At 39.2% G+C, this 18,472-nt stretch overlaps 1 protein-coding gene across 1 annotated transcript; it reads left to right on the top strand.

Moving 5' to 3' along the window:
- The first annotated feature begins 841 nt into the window (after window positions 1-841).
- On the top strand, window positions 842-17,222 carry shbg (sex hormone-binding globulin). Its single transcript, XM_083557525.1, has 8 exons — window positions 842-1,169; window positions 3,210-3,301; window positions 4,743-4,932; window positions 13,321-13,482; window positions 13,582-13,741; window positions 15,655-15,788; window positions 16,234-16,417; window positions 16,727-17,222. Exons 1-8 carry the CDS (start codon window positions 1,092-1,094, stop codon window positions 16,873-16,875), a joined length of 1,149 nt encoding a protein of 382 aa, XP_083413651.1. The 5' UTR covers window positions 842-1,091; the 3' UTR covers window positions 16,876-17,222.
- The last annotated feature ends 1,250 nt before the right edge of the window (window positions 17,223-18,472 follow it).

Raw genomic sequence — 18,472 nt, 5'->3', positions numbered from 1 at the left:
ATCATGTTGAAAAAATTCCAACTTGAAAAAAAAAAAATAATAATAAAATACTGTGAAAATAAAAGTTGCCATGTAAAGAAGCTAGCATAAAAAATAATTAAAATAAATTTAAATGAACGTAAATGCATCATTAAAAGAAATTGAAAAATAACACGTAAAAATCATAAAAAGAATTAATTCATGTAAAAAAAGACACAAAAACAATTAAACCCAATATAAATGTAATGAAAGTATAGGAAGGACTGGATTTTTATTAAATACAGATGCTGCCAAAAGTATTGGGACACCCGACTTTTCCAACTACTGTATATGTATTTCTGTCTTAGGATATCTTCGGATGCTGTATCATGCAATTTTCTCCTGACATTTGTGCTTTAAGCCAGCTTCATGAAGATATGCTTTGCATGGTTTGGAGTGGAAGATCTCCTGCTATAAATCTTCAACCCTAATGGTATAAACTGGAAAGCTGACTGCACCCCAGGTCTCCTCACCTTCTCACCTTCATCAGTATCTGACTTTACAACACCCTTGTAGCTGAATGAGAACCGATCTTCAAAAATTCTAGTGGAACTTCAGAAGTGTGAAGGTTATTATAAGAGTGAATGGGGACTTATAGTCAGGTGTCCTCAAACTTTTTTTCTATATAGTCTAAATTATGAGAGAAAACTGTAAAAATTTAATCTCTGTGTCACCCAGTTCCAAACCTTTCCCTCACCACCATCACTACTGGTTTGCTTATTAGGAATAAAGTTATATGGACTTATATGGGGCCTAAATGTGAAATGGTATATTCAAATAGAAGCCGATATAAATCTGCCCATTTCTAGGTTTCCCAAGGACACATTTTGTTTACCAGTGACCTCGTGCATAAACTCGGCCAGTCACACTGAAAACAAACAGCCAGTGATCGATATCTGATGCAAACAAATCTACAGTCTAATCTCTCAGAGCTGTTAAGACAGGACCGCCATAAGACCGTATCAAACCCTCTGACGTTCTTTTGAATTCAATAATTAGTCACAACAGTCGCAAACTCCTTCAACAGGCCAGGATTGTTCTTGTGTCTTGTTAAGCTCTCGGTCAGCTCTAGAATGGACTTTCTGAGAAATGCCAGTATTTTTCTAGCGTTGTACCTGAACCTCAACTGGTTCTGGGTATCAGCAGTGAAGGTCAGTCTACCTTTTTTACATTAAAATGCTATTACAAGAATTTTTATTCATGCCAAATTGTGTGTGTGTGTGTGTGTGTGTGTGTGTGTGTGTGTGTGTGTGTGTGTGTGTGTGTGTGTGTCTAAAAATAAAAATTAAGCCTAGCTGATAAATTAATAAACTAATCATAAGTGCGATCTGTATCAAAAATGAATATTTTGATAATAAATCTACTTTGCAGTACAATCTTGTGCTATAGTGCCACACTGGTTGCCACATGAGCAAAAGTCAGGAAAGATCTGTACGGTCAGTTCCACCCTCTTCAGATGATATCACTGCTTACAAACACTTTTTGTATTCAGCTGGAGATTTTTCAAAATTTGAATATTCACCATGCAGGATATATTCTTTCACAAAACTTTGATATGAAACTATTGGGTTTTTGAAGAAATGGGTGTCTCACTGGAATAAGTATTTAGTGTAGTTTATTAAGCTGCAATGTTTATCCAATGAGCAGAAATGTAACCCATTAAAATATAAGTTAATTGTGTAAAAATAATTCTAATGAGTATAAATGAATCATTAGAGGAAATTGAAAATAAATCAGTAATGTATAAATCATAGAAATAAACAAATCATGTAAAAAAAAAAAAAAGTCACAAAAATAATTGTATCTGGTACAAAAATGTAATGAGAAATACTAATACTTAACTAAAAAAGGACTGGATTTGACTGTATTTGACTAGAGATAGTTCTGATTTGTATACCCACATTGCAGAATAATCTCTGAACTCTTTGTTATGAAACTGTTGGGTTTCTCAGCGTATTTAGTTTAGTTTATTAAGCTGTATTTTATATACAAAAACTCCTTCTGTAAATGCTTCTTATAAAGAAATCGCAAAACTGACTGAAAGGATAAAAAGAACGCCCCATTATCCTTTCATTGTATACATATGGCTTGTTAGAGCTAGAATTCTGCTGCTCCAAATCACACACAGGGATAAAGTAGTGCCAACAGATTGCTTTTATTTACATAGGTTTAAATGGTTATTATAAAAAGAGAAAAAGGCTTGTGTGTTTAATACATGTCTCTACTAATAAAGAAGCTGTTGGAGTTAAACCCTGGTGCTGTTTTTGGTATATTTTTCATTTTCTTCTCCAGTTGGTCACCAAATTCATCTTGTTCCACAAGCTGTTTATCAAAATCACCGTATTTACTATATAAGTTACACTACATGTAAAACTCCTTCATGTTGTTCAGTAAGGTCAGTTTCAAAAGATGTCGCAATATGGATGGAACTGGAACTTTCTCTTTCTCTCATATGATTTGGAAATATACATAGACATCACTGCCTTCAGAAATCTCTCAGTAAAAAACTTCAATACTGAATTTCCTGTGCAAACATTTCAGCTCAGAAGTTACATAACCAGTTGAATGGAGTCCTTGTGTCTGCAATTAAAATGTCACATGATCCCAGTATATTAGATTACATTCAACCTTACTGTCATTGCCCAGAGCTCTAAAGTAGAAATAAGAAATGCAGTTTAGCATCTATCTGGATGCTTTCTGGAAAACTCCCAACTTTGTGAAGACTAAATTAATGTCTTTATCTGTATCTTTACTTATGATTTAATTTCCCAAGTTTTTCATATTTTTATAGCACAAGTGGGTTATACAAAGTTATTTAAAATTTGGGACTTTTTCAGCCATATGTGGTTCTTCGCCAAACTGTTACCAAGAAGTTGGAACCACAAACCTGTTCCACCATCACAATGCTCCTGAATGAACACAATTCTCTAAAAGCCCAATCCAAAATCTAGAAGAGTGGAGGTTATTATAACAGAAATAAATGTGGGGACTAAATGTGGAATGAATTGTTCATGAAGTACATACCAAACCTATGGTCATGTCTCCACAAAGTTTCATGTAGTGGATGTAAAATGTTATGGTGCAAAGTCCAAATTAACAAAAAATCTGGAAAGATCATTGAGTATATACCGAGATATAAGTTTGCATTTATGCAAGCACACGTGATTAACTGTGATTTTCTGTTATTTAAGGTATCAGGTAATGAGGTCATCAACCTCAGCCATAAATCATCAGCTTGGGAGCCTTTAATGCACATCAGTGCAAATCTCTCCTCCATTTCCAGGTCAGTTTTGAGGAACCTTTAGGGGTTCATTCGTTCATTGCTTTTTTGTAGGCAAGTCGAATTAATCCCTAATTATGTTTTTTTTTTCTATTTGCGTTTACTTGTGTTCCAATAATTATAATTTGTTTAGTAATTATATTTGTAGCATCATGCTGCATCCATTTAGACTTGATAACCATTGGGCTGCAAAAGGGCTGCTACTGTGGACGCATGAAAGTTTTGGGGAAAATTTTAATAGATATGAAAATGTATTATTAAATTTGTGTTTGCCAATTAAAATCCATTACCCAAATTTACAGAAACTTAACGATGCACATACATATGTGCATGTATACAGTGTTCAGCGTGTACCATAAACATAGAGTAGAGGTAGATTGGGTTCATGTTGTTATTTTCATATGTAAAGGGGTGTATGTGTGTTATATATGTGTATGTGTGTGTGTGTCCAAAGGATTCGGAGGTAGTCTGCAATCGATAATGTTATTTGCTTTGTGGGGGATGTGATAGTGTGTAAAGAGGATGAGGGGTATCTGAGTCTGCAGTGATGAGCTGGCTTTAGCACTTTAGTTTTTACAATTGACATGTCACTGTATCCAATGGATTGTTCACTTTTACATTTATGGCATTCGGCAGACGTTCCCTTATCCAGAGTGACTTATGAGGTGGTCTTTTGCTGTTTGGTGCTGTTCTGACCATGTGCATTACCACGTCTGCGATTTCATCATAGACAGCAATTTAGAACAAATAGCAAATGTGAAATACTGTGACTGAACCTGGGCAAATCTGCCACAGAGACGTCTGACATGACATACGTTTGACATACGACGATGCGGCAATGAGTTGTTTGCTTCAAGAACATCAGTGGCAGACGACGAGATATCAGAAAGACCCGAAAATGTCAAAACCGTTCAGAAACTCGTGCATGACGATCATCGGAGAACGATCCACATGATCTCACTTCCACACCCACCCTACTCACCAGATTTGTCTCTTTCGAGGACTTTGCTCTCTTTCTGATAATGAAGATCCAGCTCAAAGGTCACTGTTTTGACACCATTACAGAGATCCAGCTCAAATCACAGCTTCGAAAAGAAGACTCCCAGGACACATTCCAGAAGTGTCAGGAACGCTGGGAGCACTTTCTTGTAAACAGAGCTAGTTTTTTAACTTTTTGATACCACCTTGTACAACTAAGCTGCTGAGGGTTAAGAGCCTTGCTCAGGGGCCAAGCAGTGGCAGTTTGGTGGTGCTAGGATTTATACTTGTGACCCTCTAATCCAGAGGCCAATGCCTTAAACACTAAGGAACCACCTCCCCTCTGACACTGTACAAACTTCTGATTGTTAAAACCTTTTAGATTCACTTCTGTCAGACCTGGTTATATAGAAATGAAAATGGTATTTAATAGCAGGTGATATTTAATATCTGGTTTCATCTGCAGCATCACCTCACACTTCGAGTTTCGCACCTTCGATCCAGAGGGCATCATTTTCTACGGAGACACCAAAGAGGGCCAAGACTGGTTTGTTCTTTCTCTGCGTGATGGCATTCCAGAAGTGCAAATCGGGAAAGCGAACATGCTGGTCAGTGTGAAAGGAGGACCCAAACTGAATGATGGCGCTTGGCACAAGGTACAAGTTTTCCTCAATTACCTCTACAAGATCACCATGTTCTAATAAGTCATTTCATATCCTAATTATCTAAAGTAATTACTGACAGAAATGGGTAGAACATTTTTCTATAATAAATAGTTGGTTTGAATCAAATTATAAACATGTAAATCTGCATCTGGGGATTTTTTAAATGGTGTGTCACTAAAGTATTGGCACCCACAAAAGTTCCCGAAGGGGAATAGACTGAAGAGGAATCTTGCATGATGAATCAAGAATCAGTCATCAATCAAGAAATAGGAAAATATATTTTACAAAATTTACAATAAAAACATTTCAACATGGTATAGAACAAAGCAAACCAAGAAAAAGACAACATAAAACATCAGTATAAAACCGTAAAAAAAACGTAAAAACCAGAATCCACACACACTTGAGCATGTGACCCTCATCGCCGTTGGAACCATGATCTAGAATTTTAATTAGTTATATCAATCTCTACAAGGCCATTAAATTATTTTAATAAATTGATCCAATGACAAAATGTTATATATCATGTAAAAAAAAACATTAGATTAGATTAGATGATTAGATTAAACTTGTTGCAAGGTTCATCTACAGAGCCAATGAGAAGCAGTGATCATCTAACCAGAAGTGCATAAGTGTCTTATTTATAATAAATAACAGTAGATAAATAGAGTATGAGGTTGATATCTACAGGGATGATGATGATTAATGTACATAAGATGCAGTAGGTAATAATATATGGTTTATATAGTGATATACAATATACCGTGTAAAGATTATTCATAGATAAACATGTCAGAAGATAATATACTCAGTGACATGATATAGTTATGTACAAGTCTGAATGTATGTATGATGCAGTATATACAGAATAAATATGGGTGGAATGTACAGTATAAGTATGGGTGGAATGTAGAGTAGTGTAAATCTGAGTTATGGATGGTGCATAAAGCTATTCTTCAGTCTATTTGTGCGGCTCTGAGGCACCTGTAGCTTCTGCCCCAATAGGAGAAGTGTGAATAGTCCATGGTTGGGGTGAGAGGTATCTTTGATGATGCTCCTCGCCCTTTGCAGACAGCGTTTATTGTGAATGTTCTCCATGGTGGGCAGCTAAGTGCCGATGATTCGCAGTTTTCACCACCCTCTAATAGGCTTCACGATCCCAAGCAGTGCAACTGCTGTACCACACTGAGATGCAGTTAGTGAGAATGCTCTCAACGGTACAGTGGTAAAAGTTTTCCAGTATCATTTAGCACAAATTGGACTTTTTAAGTCTCCTCAGAAGAAACAGGTTTTGTGCCTTCCTGATCAGGATAGAAGAGTTCAGAGACCAGGTGAGATCCTCAGAGATGTGGACTTCAAGGATTTTAACACTCAACAGCCACTCCTCTGATGTGAATGGGAGTGTGAGTGTTATTGCCGGCACGTCTATAATCCACAATGATCTCTTTCATCTTCTTGGTGTTAAATTCCAGGTTATTGTCCTCACACCATGCTACTGGGTGTTGGATCTCCTCCATGTAAGCCGTCTCATCGTTACCTCTGATCAGGCCTACCATCGTGGTGTCATCTGCGAATTTAACGATGCTGTTTAAAACCCAGCCATTATGGATGCACAAGCCAGTGCACTCTTGCCGGTCCCAAGGAAGGGCATCCAGCGTAAAACATGTGCCAAATCAAATATGCGGATCACAAATAAGAATTTCATACCAGATCGGTCGAGGCCCGGGTTAACAATGACCGCCACAGGTATCGTCAGCCAACAGGGTACCGGTGGAAATTGGGCTACTGTTGGCCGAAGGAGGAGAAGGAGAGGAGGAAGACGTCTATAGAGATGGCAGGGAAAGGAGAAGTGGAGGACAGTGGAGGTTCGGGTTGGTACTTTAAATGTTGGTACTATGACTGGTAAAGGAAGAGAGATAGCTGATATAATGGAGAGGAGAAAGGTAGATATGTTTTGTGTTCAGGAAACCAAGTGGAAAGGGAGTAAGACCAGGAACATTGGAGGTGGGTTCAAACTGTTCTATTATGGTGTCAATGGAAAGAGAAATGGTGTAGGGGTGATTCTGAAGGAAGAGTACAGTAAGAGTGTAGTGGAGGTGCAGAGAGTTTCTGATAAGGTGATGAACGTGAAGCTGGAAGTTGAAGGGATGATGATGAATGTCATAAGTGCCTATGCTCAACAAGTCGGCCGTGAGATTAAGCAGAAGGAAAAATTCTGGAGTGAATTAGATGAAGTGGTAGATGGTGTACCTAGGAAAGAACGATTGGTAATTGGGGCAGACTTTAATGGGCATGTAGGTGAAGGGAACAGAGGTAATGAGGAGGTGATGGGTAGGTATGGCTTTAAGGAGAGGAATGTAGAAGGGCAGATGGTGGTAGATTTTGCTAAAAGGATGGAAATGGCAGTGGTGAACACGTATTTTAAGAAGAAGGATGATCATAAGGTGACCTATAAGAGTGGAGGAAGGTGCACACAGGTGGACTATGCAGGAGATGCAACCTGAAAGAGATTGGAGACTGTAAGGTGTTGGCGGGGGACAGTGTAGCTAGACAGCATCGAATGGTGGTCTGTAGAATGGTTCTGGAGGCGAAGAGGAGGAGAGTAAGAACTAAAAGAAGAATAAGATGGTGGAAACTGAAGGAGGAAGAGTGTAGTGTGAGGTTCAGGGAAGAGGTCAGACAGGGGCTCTGTGGTGGTGAAGAGGTGTTGGATGATTGGGTAACTACTGCAGGAGTGATGAGGGTGGCAGCTAGAAAAGTATTTGGTGTGACATCTGGAAATAGAAAAGGAAGAGAAAGAGATGTGGTGGTGGAATGAGGAAGTGCAGGAGAGCATAAGGAGAAAGAGGTTGGCAAAACGGAAGTGGAAACGACAGAGTAATGAGAAAAGTAGGCAGGAGTACAAGGCGATGCGGCAGCAGGTAAAGAGGGATGTGGCGAAAGCCAAAGAAAAGACATATGAGGAGCTGTATGAGAGGCTGGACACTAAGGGAGGAAAAAAAAGATCTGTACCGATTGGCCAGGCAGAGGAACCGAGCTGGGAAGGATGTGCTGCAAGTTAGAGCAGTAAAGGATGGAGATGGAAATGTGTTGACTAGTGAGGAGAGTGTGTTGAGAAGATGGAGGGAGTATTTTGAGCAGCTGATGAATGAGGAAAATCAGAGAAAGAGAAGGTTGGATGATGTGGAGTTGGTAAAGCAGGATGTGGATAGAATTAGTAAGGAGGAAGTGAGAGCAGCGATTAAGAGAATGAAGAGTGGAAAGTCGGTTGGACCAGATGACATACCTGTAGAAGCGTGGAGATGTTAAGGAGAGATGGCAGTGGAGTTTTTAACCAGATTGTTTAACAGGATTCTGGAAGGCAAGAGGATGCCTGAGGAATGGAGAAGGAGTGTGCTGGTACCAATCTTTAAGAATAAGGGAGATGTGCAGACCTGCAGTAACTACAGGGGAATTAAGTTGATTAGTCACACCATGAAGTTATGGGAAAGAGTAGTGGAAGCCAGGCTGAGAGAAGAGGTGACCATCTGTGAGCAACAGTATGGTTTCATGCCGAGGAAGAGCACCACAGATGACTTATTTGCTTTGAGGATGTTGATGGAGAAGTATAGAGAAGGACAGAAGGAATTGCATTGTGGATTTAGAGAAAGCGTTTGACAGAGTGCCAAGAGAGGAGTTGTGGTATTGTATGAGGAAGTCAGGTGTGTCAGAGAAGTATGTAAGGGTGGTGCCGGACATGTATGAGGACAGTGTAACAGCAGTGAAGTGTGCAGTAGGAACGACATACTGGTTCAGGGTGAGGGTTGGACTGCATCAAGGATCGGCCCTTAACTCTTTCCTGTTTGCAGTGGTGATGGACAGGTTGATGGACGAGGTCAGACAGGAGTCTCCCTGGACTATGATGTTTGCGGATGATATTGTGATTTGTGGTGAGAGTAGTGAGCAGGTGGAGAAGAGCCTGGAGAGGTGGAGATATGCGCTGGAGAGAAGGGGAATGAAAGTCAGTAGGAGTAAGACAGAGTACATGTGCGTAAATGAGAGGGAGGGCAGTGGAGTGGTGCGGTTACAGGGAGAAGAGGTGGAGAAGGTGGAGGAGTTCAGGTACCTGGGGTCAACAGTGCAAAGTAATGGAGAATGTGTTAGAGAAGTAAAGAAAAGAGTGCAGGCAGGGTGGAGTGGGTGGAGAAGAGTGACAGGAGTGATTTGTGATAGAAGATTATCTGCAAGAATGAAAGGGAAAGTTTATAGGACTTTGGTGAGACCTGCGATGATGTATGGATTAGAGACAGTGGCATTGAGTAAAAGACAGGAGGCGGAGCTGGAGGTAGCAGAACTGAAGATGTTGAGGTTTTCGTTGGGAGTGACGAGGATGGACAGGATTAGAAATTAGTTTATTAGAGGGACAGCACATGTAGGATGTTTTGGTGACAAGGTGAGGGAGGCGAGATTGAGATGGTTTGGACATGTGCAGAGGAGGGACATGAGTTATATTGGTAGAAGAATGCTGAGGATGGAGCCACCAGGAAGGAGGAAAAATGGAAATCCAAGGAGGAGGTTTATGGATGTGGTGAGGGAAGATATGCAGGTAGTTGGACAGACTTGGGCTTTAAGACGGGTGAGGACCAGACTTTAAATAAATAAATGAATATAAATCAAACATAAATCAATAATTACATTTCGAATCACTGTACAAATGTTTCAGCCATTTTGAAGAAAAAAAAAAAAAAAAACCTTAATTGTTCTTAAATAAACAACTTTCAGAATGAAAATTAAGAAATGTAGAACAATAAATAAAAAGTGAGGATTTTGCCTGAAGATTAAAAGGCAGTTCTTTCTTTTCGCTGATTCTGTCCAACAGACTACAATTCTACCATGGTCCTCCAAAAATGACTGCACCGTCTCAAACTAGTGATTATAGAAACAAAAGCTAATTCCCTTCCATTTTATACAGTCCACGATTTGAAACAAGTCTTTTATTGGTAAGAGAAGAAAGTCATGCTCTAAGGGACTTTACGATCGTTATACCTGCATTTGCAGATATAAATCAAGTCAGCAAATATGAGAACTTGAGCATTTAAACAAAAAAACAAAAAAAAAACAACAAAGAGTTTTTTTAAGCAGCTGAGAGTTGGTAGAAAATTTTTAACAAATAACAATAAAAAAATTTAAGCATTACTAAGATATTAAGAACACAATGCATAGTGTATACAGTGCCCTCCACTAATACTGGCACCTTTCGGAATACAAACTGTTTGCCAAAAGTTTGTGGACACCTAAGATTGGTATGTGGTGCAGGCTATTTGTTGGTACCTCAAATATGTGGTTTTTAAACATCTTATTCCACATTTAGTCCACTTTGCCGTTATTGTAGCTTTCAATCTTCTGGGAAGATGTTCCATTAGATATTGAAGTGTGGAGATTTGTGCTTATTCAGATACAATAGTATAAGTAGAGTCAGGTACTGATGAAGGTGAGGTGAGGAGGCCTGGGGTGCAGTCAGTGTTCACATTCATTGTTCAGTATGGTTGAGTTTCAGAGCTGTATAGAGGAGATGTTCCACTCTAACCCATGTAAACCATAAAGACATCCAAAGACATCTCCAACTTTGTGCTAACAGTTTAGATAAAAGCTACATGTGGCTGGAAAAGTCGGGTGACACAATACTTTTCACGTAAATAGGATCCATACTATGCTGTTGATATACAATGTGTGATGTTATGCACCTGTTCTGCTTCCAAATGCTCAGCGATGTTGAGCTTCAAGAAAGTGAATAGGAGCTGTCTCTGATGGAAAATTAGAATTGAGTCATGTCTATTCTTTGAATCATCTCAACCAAATATGATGCAAACTTTTCCCCTGGCACACGATAAAACGTTTTCCACACCACAGATCTTTCAAATTTCCAGTGTGAGAAGACAGATGAGGTGTGTACTCTCTGCGTGTTGAGGTATTTTTGGCCAGGATCCGATCCAAAAGTAGGAGACAAACAGTGTACAGCACGGATCAATACACCTGGATTAATAATTATTCAAACAGTCAGAGCAAGAGATAAAACCAGGAAACAGTATAAACTGTGGAAAAACACTTTATAAAAACAACCCAGAGAAGATATAATTAATCAAATTAATAATATTATGAAGGAAACAAATCAATGAAAATGGAGGAGTTTTGCATGTGGTGTAACTTATATGATGTTTGTGATGAATTTCTTGAGGGTTGAGAAAATGTATTTAACGAAGTGGAGAAGAAAACGTTCAAACGAGTAAGGTAACAAAAAACAGCACCAGGAGTTAACATCAACAGCATTATTAGTAGTAGAGTGTGGGAATGTGTATCTCCACAACTACGGCCGATGCGATTCGTGTCTCAGTGCACAGCCAACGATACCATACATTAAAGATACATGTGAAGCAGCTACCGATTCAATGCGATACGATTCACCGCTATTACGATGCGGTGAGATTCATTTTGGATTCGATTCAGCACGATGCGATTGAATGCAGTACAGTGAAAAAAAAATGGAATTTAATAAGGTACAGATATTTTTCTTTCTTTGGTTCAAACAGACAAGATAAGATAAGAAATGTGCAAATATAAGAAGAATATAATACAGTATATAATATATACACAACACAATGTAAAAATACAAAAGAGGTAAGTAGTTACGCTATCAGACATATTGCACGGTTTTATATGATTGTTATTGCACATTTATTGCATAAAAAACTTTGTTATTGTTATTATTGCACTTAAACAGTAATAACGGTGTGTATTATGGTGACTGCAGACACTGTAACAGTGTGTCACTGAAGGAGCTGCTCAAAGATGAAACTGTTTCATACAGGGGGTCAGAGACGCTCTCCAGCAATGATGATAGTTTAGCTCCCATCCTCCTTTTTCCCACCTCCTGTACTGTGTCCAGGGGAATCCCCAGGACTGAACTGGCCTTCCTGATCAGCTTGTCCAGTCTTTTCCTGTCTGCAGTAGAGATGCTGCTGCACCAGCAGACCACACCATAGAATATGGCTGAGGCCACCACAGAGCCAAAAAAGGTCTTCAGTAGCTCTCCCTGCACTCCAAAAGACCTTAGTCTCCTCAGCAGAAAGAGTCTGCTCTGTCCTTTCTTATAAATGACCACAATATTATCTGTCCAGTCCAGTTTGTTGTTTAGATGAACACCCAGGTATTTGTAAGAGTTCACTCTCACAATGTCCTTTCCTTGAATGTTCACTGCTGATAATGAAGTTTGTCTGTGCCTATGGAAATCCACCACAAGTTTTTTGGTTTTCCCCATGTTTATCTGGAGGCAGTTCCGTTGGCATCAGTCCTCTGTACTCCCTGTCATCATCATCATCCGTGATCAAACCGACGATGGCAGAGTCATCAGAGAACTGACTCAGTTGACAGGCTGCACATGAAGTCTGCAGTGTAGACGATGAAGAGGAACAGGGCCAGAACTGTTCCCTGCTGGGATCCAGTTTTGCAGACTCACAGTCACGAGTCCTCACATACTGTGTTCAGTCTGTGAGGTAATGCAATAAAAAAGGCATGGCCATTTCACAAACAGGCCTTTGTTGTGCAAAATAAAGTTGTGTCTGCAGGAAGATGCAGCTCTACCTCTGCCATGTTAATCTGTATTCTATGTGACTCTCAGTAGTGTTGCAATACGTCATATTAACGTAATAATCTACATATTAATTATTGGTCACTTTCTAAATAATAAAAGTATAGCGCATCTACTAATAATTATATATAAATAAATTTTGTTTTTTACCGCAAATATGTTAAAAACAACGCACCAGGATACAAATGCCAACTTTTTTATATCGATGGATCATATCGTAAACTTTTACTCATGTAAATAAGTGTAATCTTATGACACCTATTAATCTGTGTGTGATTCGGAGCCGCAGAATAAAAGCTCTACCAGTCGTATATAAAATGAATGGAAAATTTAGCATTATTTTGATCCATTCATTCAGTTTTGCTTTGCAGACATTATTGACAGCTTGAACTCTTCAATGCAGGGAAAGGGCCATGGTATAAGGTGATATTCCACCTCTAAGTGTGAGGCCTTACACCAATTTAATGGTCTCTGCTTCACCTCGGGCCGTTCTTTATCTCCTCATCATGCATGCTAACATCCTGTACCTCCTCATACCTCATCCTGGATTATTCCTTACATAATACAGTAATTATATCCTGAACAATACTGTTCCAATACTGGGGTGGAAATAACATTGCGTGATGGTATATGTTATGGTGATACAATTACTCAATTTGATGTTTGGTGTGAAGGTGCCAAGATTTTTGTCCGATGCACATTTTGGCTACATTTGAATACCTTATCACTGATGTTTTTCCCCTTTGTGTTGTCAGCTGGAGTTGCGCAGCGAAGGAAACTACGTGGTTGTAGAAATCAACAATCAGGCGAAGCTGGAGTTGGGAATGAAGTCGGATCAGACGGATGAGGTGCTGACTGGGAAAATACGCCTGGCTCTCGGAGGGATGCTGGTGGACCAGAAGAAGCTCCTGCATTCTGTCAGTCAGACGCCATTACGTATTTCTTTCTCTTTTATCTGGTTTTAGGGTGTAAGGTTTCTGCTCCTGTGAGCTCATCCCTTGTTCCTGCTCTTTCAGTTTAATCCTTGGATAGATGCGTGCATACGGAAAGGAAACTGGCTGAACCTGAGCACTCCCTGGGATGCAGAGCCGAGCTGGAAGCCGTCACCTTTTTTTCCAGAGATCAAGACTGGCAGCTACTTTCCTGGAAGTGGATTAGCTCTGTTTAATACATCTGGTGGGTGTTTAACGTCGATGCCCTAATTTAAACAGTATAATACAGCTCAAAGTGTAAAAAAATTGCCAGGGGAAAAAAAAATGGAGAAAAAAATCGTTTATTAAATTTTTTTAAATACTTTTTTATATATATTTATTTTAATAAATATATATTTAATTAATGTATATTTAATTTTTTATGTAAAATAAGTAAAACTTATTCAACTGTTTTATTTTATTAGTATTATTTTAATAGATGTCTTTTTTTTTTTTATTTAATTTGAATTAATTTCTTTTTTTATTTTTGTATTTTTTTCCCAGCCCAAGAACATATTTGGTGGAAATAATGCGTTTAAATAGAGGATATTTCAATTATATTTAAATATATTGTAGCTATAAGTTAAGATTTTTAAGCTTATAATATTACATAACATAGTGAAAGGATTTGTAGCGATTGGCCAGGCAGAGGAACCGAGCTGGGAAGGATGTGCTGCAAATTAGAGCAATAAAAGATGGAGATGGAAATGTGTTCACTAGTGAGGAGAGTGTGTTGAGAAGGTGGAGGGAGTATTTTGAACAGCTGATGAACGAGAAAAATGAGAGAGAGAGAAAGTTGAATGATGGGGAGATGGTGAAGGAGGAAGTGGATAGGATTAGTAAGGAGAAAGTGAGAGCAGCGATTAAGAGGAAGAAGAGTGGAAAGTTGGTTGGACCAGATGACATACCTGCAAAAGCATGGAGATGTTTTGGAAAAATGCAGTGGAGCCTGGAGAGGTGGAGGTACACGCTGGAGAGAAGGGGAATGAAAGTCAGTAGGAGTAAGACAGAGTACATGTGTGTGAATGAGAGAAAGGGCAGTGGAGGGGTGCGGTTGCAGGGAGAAGAGGTGGAGAAGGTGGAGAAGTTCAGGTACCTGGGGTCAACAGTGCAGAGTAATGGAGAGTGTGTTAGAGAAGTGAAGAAAAGAGTGCAGGCAGGGTGGAGTGGGTGGAGAAGAGTGATAGCAGGAGTGATTTGTGATAGAAGAGTATCTGTGAGAGAGAAAGGGAAAGTTTATAGGACTGTGGTGAGACCTGAGATGTTGTATGGTTTAGAGACAGTGGCATTGAGTAAAAGACAGGAGGTGGAGCTGGAGGTAGCAGAGCTGAAGATGTTGAGGTTTTCGTTGGGAGTGACGACGATGGACAGGATTAGAAATGAGTTTATTAGAGGGACAGCGCATGTAGGACATTTTGGAGACAAGGTGAGGGAGGTGAGATTGAGATGGTTTGGACATGTGCAGAGGAGGGACATGGGGTATATCAGTAGGAGAATGCTGAGGATGGAGCCACCAGGAAGGAGGAAAAGAGGAAGGCCAAGGAGGAGGTTTATGAATGTGGTGAGGGAAGACATGCAGGTAGTTGGTTTGAAAGAGGCAGAAGTAGAGGACAGAGGGGTATTGAGACGGATGATTCGCTGTGGCGCCCCCTAATGGGAGCAGCCGAAAGAAGAAGAAGAAGAAGAAGAAGAAGAAGAAGAAGAAGAAGAAGAAGAAAAATATTACATAACATATAATTAAACTCAACTATTAGGATTTGAATTTTTTTTCACATTTTTTTATATATTTACTTATTTGTTCATTTGTTTTTACTGTATTTTTAAGACAAGATCATTCACATCAGCCTGATGTTCTTTTAGTTTAACCAAGCTTAAGAACTTTTTTCTTCATCATAATTTTATTAATTAATTTGTTAGTCAAATATTATAGTTTTAAATTTAACTCATTATAATAAAATATTACTAATAATTATCAATTATTACTTACTCAATAGTCCAATAAACTGTGTAGCCTCATTAAATAATTGTATATTAATGATTTTTATGATTATTATTATTATTAATTCAAATGAAATATGATTATTAATGATATAGTAATTGCCCTCTGTATTGTTGCAGATCTTCCTGGAGTGAAGACAGAAGAAATTGGGGTCACCATCGAGGTGTACGGATCGTGGCACGGGACATTGATTAGTGTTCAGAGCAATGAATTCCAGTTCACTTTTCCTGGGGTTAAGAAAAAAGAGCGCAGGGTAAGACTGCACAGAATGATAATCATATCACTGCTACACTGATATAAATCACAATGAAGAGGTGCAGGAGGTTCTGAATACACAAGGAAGGATTAGACAGGAACCTAAACAGGAACCACCTCCATGTACATCCCTAGGTGTGTATGTGTAGATAGATAGATAGATAGATAGATAGATAGATAGATAGATAGATAGATAGATAGATAGATAGATAGATAGATAGATAGATAGATAGATAGATAGATAGATAGATAGATAGATAGATAGATAGATAGACGGACGGACGGACGGACGGACGGACGGACGGACGGACAGAGTGCCAATACTTCCAGATTGGGACAGACAGACAGACAGACAGACAGACAGACAGACAGACAGACAGACAGACAGACAGACAGACAGACAGACAGACCGCCAGACTGATTTCTGGAATGCTGTATTCCAGTCTCTCAGTGTGGATCTGAAGGAAGAATCGGGTTCGAGTAACACTGCTGACTCCACCAAGCTGACTCTCACCTTCCTGAAGCATACCCTGATGTTAAATGAAAAACAAGAGCTGGTGGATGAAAGCATCGACTTCCTCTCGAGGTGGACGGATGGGATGATTTTAGCATTCGGTGGCGTGCCAGGTAAAGCTCACTGTAAAATGGTCATGTTTTACAGGAATTTATATCATTTATAATATATATATATATAATTATAAAATTATATAAATGTACCAGTGTCACGTAATCCTGCGGTTCCTGTAGCTAAGTGGTTGAAACATTGGACATTGACTCTAAAGGTCATGAGTTCAAATCCCAGCCACACTCAGATGCCCCTCCTGGGCCCCTTAGCAAAGCCCATAGCTGCTCAGTTGTATGAATGATATAAATGAAAGCCGCTCTGGATAAGTGCGTCTGCCATTAATGTAAATGTGCTTGTAAACAATTTTGCAGGTGAGACTGAGAACCACCTCCAGGGCTGTTTGGAAAAAATCCTCATTCAGGGACAAGCTGTCGATCTCGATCAGGCATTCTCCAAGCACCCGTCTATCTCGTCACACAGCTGTCCCGTAAACAGAGTGAACGAACTCAGGGAGAGTTAGTACATCGCTGTTTGTTCCACTAACCAGGTCCGATCAAACAAACGATCTCATTTAAACCACCAATGCAGTTCCATTGAAGGAGTTTTGTATTATAATAATCACTAATTATATACAGTGTTTTTAAATCGGCCCTGATTTTCCACCCCACGGATTTGCAGATCAATCCAGATTATTTGTATTAGGAACATGTGACCTGGAAATGAATTTAACAACCTTATAACTAGCAATAATTATATATCGCTTGATATCCTCATCCTGGGACTTTCACCTGTTATGTCATTTTGTGTTGGAAGATAATTAACGAGTGTTTTCTAATAAAATAGAATTAAAGATCCCTTTTTCACCCAGCTTGTGTGATGGGGTTTGTGTTAGATCTAAAGGTTCTTAAATGGTTCTTGGTTAAAGTGTATGGTCCTGTGAAGAACCTTGAACATCCATGGAACCGTTCCACTGCACCACACGAATGAAAAACATTTACCTTAGAATTTACACTATTTGGACAAAAGTTTGTGGACACCCAGCCATATGATTGTTATGTGCTTCTTTCTGAACATCCAATTCCACACTGAGTTCCCATTTGCTCTTATAATAACCTCCACTCTTTTGAGAAGATGCTCCACCAGATTTTGCTACTGGGGATTTGTGCTTATTCAGTCAGTTAGTAAAGTCAGGTGCTGATGTAGGTGAGGTGAGGAGGCCTGGGGGTGCAGTCAGCGTTTACATTCTTCATGTTTAATATGATTGAGGTCAGAGCTCTATAGTAGAAGATCTTCCACTCCAACCATGTAAAGCATATCTTTGGCTTTGTGCACAGAGAGAGTGTCATGCTGGAACAAGTTTGGGTCTCCTAGTTCAAGTGAAGGCAAAATTTCATTCTACAGCCTCCAAAGCTGTCCAAGACATTTGTGTGATTCCAACTTTGTGCTAACAGTTTGGGAAAGAACCACATGTGGATGGAAATTTCTAGTAATCCGTTTGCATCATTTAGCCCTGACTTTAGTGTGTATTCTTTCACTGTAATTAATAAAAGTATTAATGAGAATAAGATATGAGATGATGAATGTAAGGAGATTTTGCTTCTTGGAGGAATCAAATAAGGGTGAAGAAGAACCTTTTCATAAATGGTTCTGCAAAGAAACTCTGGAAAAGAGTTCTACTTTTACTGAAAGGTTTTTTGGGGGGAACTAAAAATGGTTCTTCTATGGCATGGCTGTGAATATTCCAGCTTGGTCGGAAACTGGCATTAGGGTGCGGGGTTGGTCATGATACAGCTCCTCTAAAGCAGATAGGGTTGGGGGCCTTGCTCAGGGGCCCAATAGTGGAAACTCTAAAAAAACTGGGATTTGAACCCCCGGCCTGCCAATCAGCAACCCAGAGCCTTAACAATCTATATGTCTAAACATAAGTTCATTCATTAAATATTATGATCTTTCATAACAAGTAAATGACCTCTAATAAATATGGGCGTCATCCGAGTGTCGAGTCCGAGATCGGGGCCGCGTGGAAATGAATATCCACGCAGCACAAGATAATCAGAGATCGTGTCCAATATGAGTTCAGTTCAATTCAATTTGTTCAATTTGTTTAGAATTTTTAA

Source organism: Silurus aristotelis, assembly GCF_946808225.1.
Source record: "Silurus aristotelis genome assembly, chromosome: 12".
Classification (NCBI taxonomy): Eukaryota; Metazoa; Chordata; class Actinopteri; order Siluriformes; family Siluridae; genus Silurus; species Silurus aristotelis.
Note: the sequence above shows the minus strand (reverse complement) of the source record. Positions and strands in the feature narration are given on the sequence as shown.